This window comes from Anopheles stephensi, unplaced genomic scaffold (genome assembly GCF_013141755.1).
Source record: "Anopheles stephensi strain Indian unplaced genomic scaffold, UCI_ANSTEP_V1.0 ucontig9, whole genome shotgun sequence".
NCBI classification, from domain to species: domain Eukaryota; kingdom Metazoa; phylum Arthropoda; class Insecta; order Diptera; family Culicidae; genus Anopheles; species Anopheles stephensi.
The window spans coordinates 25,850-36,661 of NW_023405460.1; the positions used below are offsets into that span (position 1 = coordinate 25,850).

Sequence of the window (10,812 nt, forward strand, 5' to 3'; positions counted from 1 at the left end):
CGGAGAGCTGAGTGAGTGATCAAGGTTGAGAAGGGTTTCGATCTTTGGCAAATTGAATTATCACAAGCTTTTGAAGAGGGATGTGTAGCAGTTCTAATTAATAGTTACGTCTTAATAAAACAGAGAGAGAGCTTTCATAAAGGGTTTTTTGTTTGTGTCGGGAAAGATAATAAAATATATAAAATTTCATCAGGAAACTCATCCATAACAAAGGCAAAAGTCAAGCTTAGAGAGAGAAGACGATAAAAAAAAAGAAAAAAAAGAATTGATGGAGTCTTATCAAATGAACGCCTTGATATGATGCACAAGCAGAACTGGACATAAATCAAGAAGATATCGGTCTTCTCACCGGGGCTGGGGTTCAAATCCTATCCAAGTCGTTCCCTCGTAGTGAGGCCTGATTATTCAACTACGTGGTGTCAATAAGTCTAGTGAGCCAGAAATGGCAGGCATGATCAAAGAGATCGTTAAGTCATGAAGACGAACAGCTGGACATAATCATATGGGTCCTTTCAATGCTGAAACAGTTTTCTGATGGTTAAAAAATCGTCCAGTTCTATCAGTAAATTATTGAGATTAAATAAAGCATTATCGAGCGTCAAAGTTCAGTTCAGAGTCCAGATATCCAGATCGAACATGGGATCTAAGAAGCAAACCAACATATGCAATATTCGATGAATATACTTTGCTGGATAACTTGATTATCAAATTATTGGGAAAATATGCTACTCCACTTATTTACTATTTAGTTAGATAGAGCTTCGTACTAATTTTCACTTCCTTCTAAGTGTAGATTACTGTCTATACTAAAATTGCTTCTACTGCTCCTACTATGTTTTACTGATTGCCTACATTTAGGCTTCAACCAATTTCAGCACATCGCAGATCTCTTCTTCTGAAAGACTTAGAGATTTTATATTAATTCTATTGCTTAATCGACTTTATTTATTCCCGTAAAAAATATATTTTATGAACCAATAAACAAAAATATACCAATTAATAATTTTTCATCGCTCATTGACTCTATCTTTCTTCCCCTGGTTAGTTGTGTCGTCAACGGGAAAAATGATTCCCATTCTACTGTCACCCTTTTGTTTTGTGAATCCTCGACATAAAAAAAATTAATAGAACTCACCCTCTCTCGTGGGAAATTAAATAGAGTTTTAAGAGCCAACCGCTTCCACCAGCAATATGCTTCCTGCAAGTGTTTAGCTACGACCATTACGTGACAGATCACACATCCCTTCATCAACGCCGGCCACCTGTGGGAGCGAATGCGTTCGAACAAACATCACAGCATGACTAACCCACCCTTTCGGTGGGCTGGGATTTCGACCAAGGGGTTGTTGGTTAGGCTGGTTGCTAGTTTCGTCCGCGCGCGGTGCAGTGACTTACACGAATTAATCCAACCAAAGATGACCAGAACACCTAAGAAGGTGCATCGGCCGGCCAACCTAGCCAGCCAGCATGGGGGCTTTGGCCGACGGGTGCCGATTTCGTAATACGTTGCCCTGCAACCCGACAAACGCACCGTCCGATATGTTGAATCGGATTTTATCTAAGCGTTTCGGTGCGACCGACACAACCGGGACCATTCATTTCGTGGCCTCCTGGCAGACGGGGACGAACCAGGTCGTTAGATCTGATGTTTGCGTTTGAGTAAAAAGGGGTGTTATAACATTAAATAAAACCACTGCAACCGTCGGGTAGCGAGTGCAGTACTTGCGGTAAAGACTTTTTTAGAAATGGGAATGCATCGGCTCGCTGCAAAAGAAAAAAATTGACCTCCCGGTGTTTGGTTAGGCGGCGAGTCAAAAAAAAAACGTTGAGGTCCACGCTTAGAAGCTTCAACCAGGCTCGGTGGAGCAGGGTAAATATTATGTTTTGCAAAATAAATGCAACGACATGGCTGGCTGGATGGAGCGCAACAGGATTATTTGCTTGCTATTTGCATACCGTCCTTGTGTGTGCATCGCACCGTTTGACACACCTTACCTGATAGGGTTTGATGGGCCTGAGAAAGAAAATTTTCTGAGGAATTTATAAGCAGTTTGAGAAGAATTTTTAGAAAAATAGAGAATTTATGAAAATTAATTAAAAAAGCCCTCATGGAGAATGAAGGATTAAATACCGTAGGATGGTCAGATGAGCTTACGCCTTCAACATTACATATTTAGGGATTTTGTGTGTATCGAAAACATAAAAAATCGCACAAAATAACACCCGCTGATAAGAGTGAGGTTGGGTCAGTTCGTTGTTTGCTTAAGGACAAAAGTACAACGACAGTAAACTCAGCGCAAATACGATCGCTGTGCCAGACAGCATTGCGTCTAAATATTCTAGCGAGTGCTTAAATTCGGAACACTGTTTAAAGGGCCAAGTTTACATTTCCTGCCCCGGGTATGATCAGGCCGTCGACAACTGCCCAGCTTGCATGGATTAAATGGTATTTGTGTCGTGTCGTTTACATGTTCGATTGTTGATTGAAAATTTGATGACAAAATGGTCTCATATTTTCTCACATATTTACCTAGCTTATCAAAATGTTTCTTAGGTTAACATTTACACTTATCTGGATAGTTCCTTCTATACTTTTATAACTCTACACTATTTATAGCTTGTTTTTTATAACTTTCTTTCTCTCTGTTTGTTTTATTTGTTTTTCTGTTATTTATACCTATGCAAATTAAATTACTTTTTTCATGTTCTTTTTCATGTTTTCTTCATCTCTTTTTTGTTGTTTATAATGTTCAAACTTAGCATTTTAAACTTTTTTTTCAGATTATCTTATATGTGTATTTTTGTTTGTGTTATTTTTCTATTTAATTTCTGTTTCATTTAAATTGTGTTGGTTTGTCAAGTTGGATTTCATTTTCCTTTACTTTTTACCCATGAATATTTATTTCATTGATGTTTTTAAAGTTTACGAGGCTTAGTTAATAGTTTAAACTTTTTTATACATATTTCACTTTTATTTTACAAATTATTTTTAATATAGAAAATACTTATTTTGTTGTTAATCTTTTATTTGCTTTTATTTTAATATTTTAATGATTAAATCTTTATATTTATTCTACTGAGTGAGTTCATTCAATAATTTACCATAACTTCATCAAACTCAGTTAAACGACGTTTTTTCTGTTGCTTATCTCTTATTTTTACCATAAAACCACCTCTTAAGAGAAAATTGTGCAAACTCTCGGCATCGCTCTTGTAAGATATCGCTTAAATCACAATTAAAGCACTTACAGTGTGATATGAATCGCTTCTGTACATCTTCCTGAAGACACCCAGAAAATGGCAAAAGAAACAGAACAAAAAGCAGAAGAGAACCAGTAAACTTATGCACTTGCTCGCCTGATTACCGCTTGTTCTGGTGCGGCCGTGAAGTTGAATTTATAATCTCTTTCGTGATCCAAATCTGGATTCGCGCGTTGGCATCTCTCGCTCTCTCTCTGCCTGCCCATCGCAAGCTATCCGTGTGTACGACGTGTACGACGGTAAGTAAGCTAATAAATTGAAACCGTACCTTCCCGGCAAGGGGTCACCTTTCTGCGGGATGCCACTTTCAACCCCCTTCGCGTATTCGCGTCCACCCTCCGCGAGCTCCATTAATCAGTTCAGTTTTGATAATTTTGTTTACACATTTTCTGCACACATCCGCGGATTCACACCGGCAGAACGAGAGGTGGAAGGGAGCGTCAAAGGAAAGGTGGGTCGTTATTTAATGCAGCGCTGGAGCAGTTCGCGGGTGTGTGCGCGCGCACGCCCGTTGACGATGACAACGCTTTGAAATGGTCACCCCGAAACAGGCAGGTTCCGGAGATAAGCGCATCGAGGAGAGTGTGCACGATAAACGCAGGAGTGCAAGCCGGGCGTGTAATTGAGAATCTCAGTTGGTGTTGGGTGGTTGCGGTGGACCCGACAGAGGTGAGAGTGTCGCCTGCGATGCAATATGATCACCCTAAAAGCGCAAGATCACTTGACATCAAAATGCTTTTAATTAATTAGCGTTTAGGGTAGCGGATGGCGGCACACTCAACGGTGTGCCGGTCGTGTGCATGTTGCAGCCGGTCGCTTCTGTGGATGGCACAGCATCGAAGGGTAGTTCACCCGTAGCAGCAGCAGCAGCAGCAGCAGCAGTAGTAGTCTGAATGCTGCGAAACTGGATCCAGACAGTGCAGGCTGGGGGCCCTTATGGGGATTTGGTTGGTAGCACCGGCATCTCCCAGGTGTCTGGAAGGTGCGGTCCCGTAATCCATTTATCACGCCTTCCCCGAAGTTCCCGACCTGAAGTACGACGCTGATAGTGCTAGACCTCGGGCAAGGGAACCGTTGCTCGGGAGGGAACGTGCTTTTATCCGGAACCGGTTTACCGGTCGGCGCACTAGTGGCCCTCAGGGCAGCAGAGCTGAATTGTGATGGATCGATCGTCCATACTGCTATCTTGCAATATCCCGGCGGTCAAACGATCAACCTGAAGAAGCATTGATCTAAGCTAAGGAATTCTGGAACTCGGCCAACACCTGGAGGGTGTCCCATCTTTCTCACGGCTAATTGATCAATTAGAGAACTCGAATGCCGTTTTAAAGTTCTCATCGACCGAACCTCAGGGACACTGATCCCATCGATCGTTGACACTGATCCCGTTTCGAGAACGCACCGATTCCACTTGTTCCATCAACTTCACGTTCGGAGCTGGAGAACGCTTGCTGCCGTAGGTGGGAGTCGAGTCGCATGAGTCATCGAATTGGGGAAGGAAATATTTGCAGACAGCAAACCTGTTTTGCGTGCGGAATTTGGAGGACACGGTGTTTTGGAGCATTCGCGTGCAACACATGAACAACACTTTGCTAATCCAATTTAAAGATGTCTAGAGTGACAGGTTCTTTTGCCAATGTGTCTTAACAAATAGATTAAATGTATGCTTTTTCCAGAATTGTCTGACCTAACGGAATGAGAACTTCCCTGCTCATGGGAGTGTAGTTTCTTTGAGGATTGTAAGAAGTTTCACGATCTGTTCCATCCAGAATCGGGTGTCCAAGATTTCGGTGTGTAAGCAACGGAGAAGCATTCACCAGGATCGATATAATTAAGATCGTGACCTGTCATCGCGAGAAATATTCCAATCAAATTCCTGCCGAATCGAGAGACCAGAAAAAGTATTTCAACCTCGCAGCTTCGAACAAAACTTTCCCAGGACCAGCCGGCTCGGCACTGAGCAGTCCTCCTACCCCTCACTGGCTCATCTGATCTGGTTGCGCATCGATTAATCTTGGTGTGAACGGTGCCAGTTTCGGGCGGCGAAAGGCCACATCGGTACACATGCGACCTCCTATAGGTATCGGTTACGTCTATTGGACGGCGGGCCTTCCTTCTGCGGGAGTGATCTACTTTCAAGTGTTTTTTTTTCGGCGTTCGGGTGAGCTAGGTGGACAAATCGTGGTCGAGTGGTTTCGCTTTGGAACCGATCCGGATGACGATTATGATGATCAATTATGCAAAATGCGACTGATCGGGGGATCAGCGTTTGTTGGAGCAGCGAACTGCAACACTGCTTCTGAGGATTAGTGTCAGGCGTGTTTTGAGCGTGTATCGGGAAGATTTTGGTGTGTTTGGAATTTCTCGACCGGAGCAGTGTCGTGGGAAATCAGAGGATAGCTTCAGTAAAGTGGTCAGTAATCGGGTTTGTTTTGGGAAGAGTTGGAATTCGACTATCATGACTATTGTTCGTGATGTTATCTGTTGCGTTATCTCGCTGGGAGCATAGCGCCTGAAAGTAGGCATTAACGTGATGATTGGATACACTTTTGACATCAATAATTTTTATAACTTCAAGAGCAAAATAACAATTAGTTCATAAATAAAAAATCGAGTCTTTGAGACCCAGCTCCAGATAGTTTAGGAACTTCGAATCGGAATAAAGACAACCTCAATGTTCCTTCCTAGAATATGTAGTTCCAAAACAAAATTCCAGCCAACTTCAAACTGCAACGCGTACCCACTATTCCCAACCGGTGCTGGTCCCTGGCGCTACGGCGTAGTCATGAACGCGATCATAAATCAAACTTGCCACGGGACATAATCTCGAACCTACCGGGGGTACTGCCAAGTCGCGTGTAGCCGCGTTAGTCATATATTTGTTTACTAATTAAATAGCTCCACCGTGCGGCTGCACGCGGACACCCTGCAGCACCAATGGAGCACCGAACGCGACCAAAGGCCAGCAGAGATAGCGGCTTGTGGTTTGACCACGGACAAGCGGTCACTATCACTATCCGCTAATCAATTGACACATTGGAAATCGGGCAGCAGATAGCTAATTTATACCACCGCACATATTTATCATTGAGGCGCACGCAATTAGATCGTGTGCGTTGATCGGGTCGGCCGTGGGGCATAGCCCATGAGATAAAAGTGTACAGCAAATGTCGTGTGACTATACTTGGTGAGGTCTCTGCTTGGGAGAGGGTGAGAGAGAGAGAGACGGGGGTAGGATGACTTCACACTCCGCGTTTGATGTGCACAACTTTATAGAACTGACCACACCCCTTTCGGAAGTGATCGGAAGTGAACAAAAAACACACTTTTTCCGATAACTTATCGGGTTCCCCTCTGATGGTTGGTTGGCCAATAACCCCGTAGAAGTTGGGTGCGGTCAAGACACAACTTTTGGACGTCTAACTGACTGACTGTACTTTCCGGCACGCGTCTTGGTGATAATTAAAGCGAGTTAAATTTCGACCCTTTAGGAAGCACGTGACGACTACTGCTGCAGACGCTAGCGTCTAGTTTAGCTGACTCACGGGGTGGGAAGACGCCACTGGTAGACTCATGGGAGCCAAACATAAAAACATGGGTACCACAGGGTAGTTCAATCGAGATAACGAGCAGACGTTTGACTTCTTCTTAACAGTTAGCGCGAAGCAATTAGACACGTTGTTGTTATGTGTTGCCGATAGTATCTTATTGTAAATCAATCAACGCTATTCTCGTCCATAAGTGTGACCTAATGGCTACTGGGATATCTTTAACGGGCGGATTATACCGTGATACAGTTGGGAGCACACTTTGAAGAATCGGTTGTGAACTGGAAGGTACGCATTGTACACATCGACACAGCTCCCCGTTTTTGGATTGGCAGCGGCCAACGCTTGTTGATACTCGGTGACTTCGTTCTGTTGCGCTCGGGATACATTTTTGTACGCTTGATATTGAACTGGAATCCGCTCAGACTGTAGAAAAATAAAATCGTTTTTCGAAATCGAAATCGTAAATCGTAAAATCGAAAAATAAAAAAGTTCCGTGTAGAAAACCGGAACTACTCAAAGCTCAAACCTTGAAAGCGTTTTCCTGCGGGTCATAGATCTGCAAACCGGTCAGAGCACACCTCAGGTAGCAGTGTGTAATGGAATCGTTCGGTTCCATCTTCCAGGCCAGCCAAAGTGACTTATACTTCTCTCTGTCCGATCCCGATGGAAGGTGATGGTCTAAACAGTGTTTGAACGCGTTCAGAGTTTGCTCTGGATCTAATGCTTTCCATGATGGTGATGCCTAAGAAAAACGGGCTTTTAGTTGTTTAGAAAGACAAGAAGATTTGACTAACAACTTACTTCAACCATCAGATGAGCGAGAAATGATAGAAGTACGGCAGCGATGATCATTTTCCTAAACTCAATTTAATGAATCTCTTAGAGCTCGCTGCTTAACAAACTCTTTTATAGACGGTAGAATCAGACTAGAAAAGGATTAGAACAGCTGGTTGAATAAATGGTACATGTTTGTCTACACCAACAGCTGATTGAACGGTAGCAATAAAAAGACAGCAATGCCGAGTGTAAACAGTGTGCTTGAAGGTGGAAACAAGTGTTCGCACGGCCATAATGTGGCAATCTTGTATGCATTCTTGCTTGATTTGCATGCATAATGAGTTGCGATGCGGTGAAGCTGGTGACAGATTTACAAAGCTAGTGATTAATCCAATGCTCAGGATGATGTGAATAAAGTCATTGACTAAGCTTTTGTGAGGTTAGGAAATTTAATTTCCAGTTGGATGACAGATGATATTATTCAGTGACCGGGATTGGAGATCATCATCACATACAGGTGACAGGTTAAGGCGCAGGTAAATTAGTAAGTAATTCCAACTCATAATCAGTGAGTAGAGATGATGTGGATGAATGTAGTTTATAATCTCACAAACAGGTGGCGCCTTTGGTTAATGATATACTACTGGTAGATTAGCCATTCCATAATCAGATATCAATTCCAGGAAGGCTTTTAAGTCGTAATCTGTGGTTTTAGACTAGAATCAAGAATAGGAAAATAGTTTCGATTTGCATTCGGATGACTAAGAGAGGTATACAGAAACTTTATGTGAAAATCATGGAGTTCATGGCTGTTTAAAATATTCCATATAGCTCGCGTATTACAAAAATCTGCCATGGAGAAACTTTAAAAATAACACCAAAGAGAAAGTGTTCATCTGACCATCCATCAAATAGATGCCACAGCAAAAATAGATTAGATTACATATTAAGAGATTTTTAGTAGATCGAATACGATTGACAATCAGATGGACAGTTTTTATTCGTAAATACAGATGGCGTTAGATACATTTTTTTGTTGATCGTATCGGAACTAGCGGCAGTAAAGGGACAATGGCTTGCGTGCTAGAAGTGTACCGTTGTGTTAAGTTTCTTCATTTCTTCCTTAACTTTTTCCGGAGTTTCGTACACTTTTCCTCGCAGCAGATAGGCATAGTCCGCCGAACGCAGCTCGTGGAAATCGAATGCATTTTTAAAGTGTGGCTTTAGGCGACTGTTCACTAGACAGGCGTAGTAATCGTATGCTTCACTTCCTTTGCAGCTAGCCAGCACCGAGCGGATCTCGGGTTCGAGCTCACTCTTGTTGATCAAATTAAAATCTCGCACAATCTCATCAACCTAGAATAGAAGCAGAGCTCTCTCTTAGAAAATGATTATTAATCTTCCAAACATTAGCTTCACTCACCTTCAAACCAGTGTCATCCATGTAGCGCAATCCACGGAAGATGCAGTCGATCGCATCCTTCAGTTCCGGACTGCCAGTCAGCTTGTATTTGCAACCGTTCTTCCATTCGCTCTGCTTATTTCCCTTCCAGGCACGTTTTTCACAGTACGCATGGAACGACTCGCCTTTCTGCTTGATTTCGGGCATTGCGGCATAAATTTTGGCAGCGCCCTCGACCGTACCGTGATACAGTTGGCGGGACAGATTCACGAATCGGTTGTGAACTGGAAGGTACGCATTGTACAGATCGACACAGCTTCCAGATTTTGCGTTAGCTGCGGCCAGTGCGTTTTGATACTCGGTGACCTCCTTTTGCTTGGATTGGGTGATTTTTCTGTACGCTTGATACTGAACTGGGATTCTGTCGGACTGAAGGAGAACAAAATCGTGTTAATGCTTTTTTAGCTATTAGTATTCGAAGCACAAACCTTGAAAGCGTTTTCCTGCGGGTCGTAGATCTGCAAACCGGTCAGTACACACTTCGCGTAGCAGTGGGTAATAGCATCGTTCGGTTCCAACCTCCAGGCATTCCAAAGTGTCATGTAGGTTTGTCTGTCCGATCCCGATGGAAGGTGATCTTCATAGCAGCGTTTGTACACGTACAGGGCTTGCTCAGGATCAAGTGCTTTCCATGGTTGTGATGCCTAAGAGAATTGAGGTTTAAATTATTTAAAATGAAATGAGAAATTCAGAAGACAGCTAACCTGAACCAACAGGTGAGCGAGAAATGATAGAAGCACTGCCACGATGATCATTTTCCTTAGCCTTAATTAACGAAACTCTTCGAGCTCGCTTCTCAACAAGCTCTTTTATACACGACAGCATCACGCTGAAAGAGGCTTAGAACAGCTGTTGGAACAAACTCTACATCTTTACCGAGTGAAACAGCTGATTGAACGGTAGCAATAAAGAGACAGCAATGCCCAGTGCAAACAAGTGCTTGTGCCGCCGTAATGTGGTAATCATGTTTGCATTGTTTGCGTTTGCGGTGAAGCTGGTGACAGATTAACAAAGCTAGTGATTAATCCCATGCTCGGGACGTTGTAATCAAAGCCGTCGATGAGGCTTTTGGGGGATTAGTAATTTCCAGTCCGATGACAGACATAGCTAGGCGGAGACTGAGAATGGAGATCATTTAGATGAGAGTGGTAAGCGATCTCACATACAGATGGCTTTTCATAGAAGATAAACTAATGAGATATCAGTAATTTTAATTTACGATTCGATGAGCGAGAACACTGTTGTTACAGTTATTAAAATCGAAGATCATGTAGTTAGGAATAGTTCACATATTAACGTATAGATGGCGCTTTAAATAAGAGCTTAGTAATACTGTAATAGTCGGCTGTGAGAGAGAATGGAGAATGATTTCAGTTGAAAGAAATTCACAGTCTCACAAACAGATGGCGCTTTATGCTTAGTATAGCTTCAAATCAAATTGACCGTTTACATTTTAAAACTTAATATACAACTGTATCATCTCCACCATAGACAAACGATTTGCACTGTAAAGTGACCGTTACATTTTGCCATGCAAAAATCACAGCCATCAATTGCCACTTGCTTCCGTTCGGTTCCTTTATTATCGTCCCCTAAGCGACTCATACATAATGTGTAAAAGCAACAGGAACGGAAACACGAAATCGGAACTAATCCCGTTAAATCTTCGCCGAACCCTCTAATCCTTTTGATATGGCGAAAATCTCAATGCGCCACATCAAGGCCACCTTGCCAAAAACAGGTTCCGGGTGTAACCGACGC

General features: G+C 42.8%; 2 protein-coding genes across 2 annotated transcripts; both read right to left on the reverse strand.

Annotated features, from left to right (window-relative positions):
• Positions 1–6,942: 6,942 nt before the first annotated feature.
• On the reverse strand, positions 6,943–7,740 carry LOC118517259. The gene is made up of 3 exons (XM_036063233.1): positions 7,614–7,740; positions 7,339–7,554; positions 6,943–7,235 (listed from the first exon to the last, which is right to left on the reverse strand). The coding sequence occupies exons 1-3, from the start codon at positions 7,662–7,664 to the stop codon at positions 7,017–7,019; spliced, it is 486 nt and encodes a 161-aa protein (XP_035919126.1). The 5' UTR covers positions 7,665–7,740; the 3' UTR covers positions 6,943–7,016.
• An 803-nt stretch (positions 7,741–8,543) lies between these two features.
• LOC118517253 (37 kDa salivary gland allergen Aed a 2-like) lies at positions 8,544–9,867 on the reverse strand. The gene is made up of 4 exons (XM_036063226.1): positions 9,756–9,867; positions 9,480–9,695; positions 9,013–9,420; positions 8,544–8,945 (listed from the first exon to the last, which is right to left on the reverse strand). The coding sequence occupies exons 1-4, from the start codon at positions 9,804–9,806 to the stop codon at positions 8,673–8,675; spliced, it is 948 nt and encodes a 315-aa protein (XP_035919119.1). The 5' UTR covers positions 9,807–9,867; the 3' UTR covers positions 8,544–8,672.
• Between the last annotated feature and the right edge of the window lie 945 nt (positions 9,868–10,812).

Excerpts from the sequence above, each read along its gene's own strand:
- LOC118517253 (XM_036063226.1), bottom strand. The coding sequence starts at position 9,806 with ATGATCATCGTGGCAGTGCTTCTATCATTTCTCGCTCACCTGTTGGTT. Across the intron at positions 9,696-9,755 it reads TCGCTCACCTGTTGGTTCAG|GCATCACAACCATGGAAAGC; the intron begins GTTAGCTGTCTT and ends CAATTCTCTTAG. Across the intron at positions 8,946-9,012 it reads TGGATGACACTGGTTTGAAG|GTTGATGAGATTGTGCGAGA; the intron begins GTGAGTGAAGCT and ends CTTCTATTCTAG.
- LOC118517259 (XM_036063233.1), bottom strand. The coding sequence starts at position 7,664 with ATGATCATCGCTGCCGTACTTCTATCATTTCTCGCTCATCTGATGGTT. Across the intron at positions 7,555-7,613 it reads TCGCTCATCTGATGGTTGAA|GCATCACCATCATGGAAAGC; the intron begins GTAAGTTGTTAG and ends CGTTTTTCTTAG. Across the intron at positions 7,236-7,338 it reads CGCAGGAAAACGCTTTCAAG|TCTGAGCGGATTCCAGTTCA; the intron begins GTTTGAGCTTTG and ends ATTTTTCTACAG.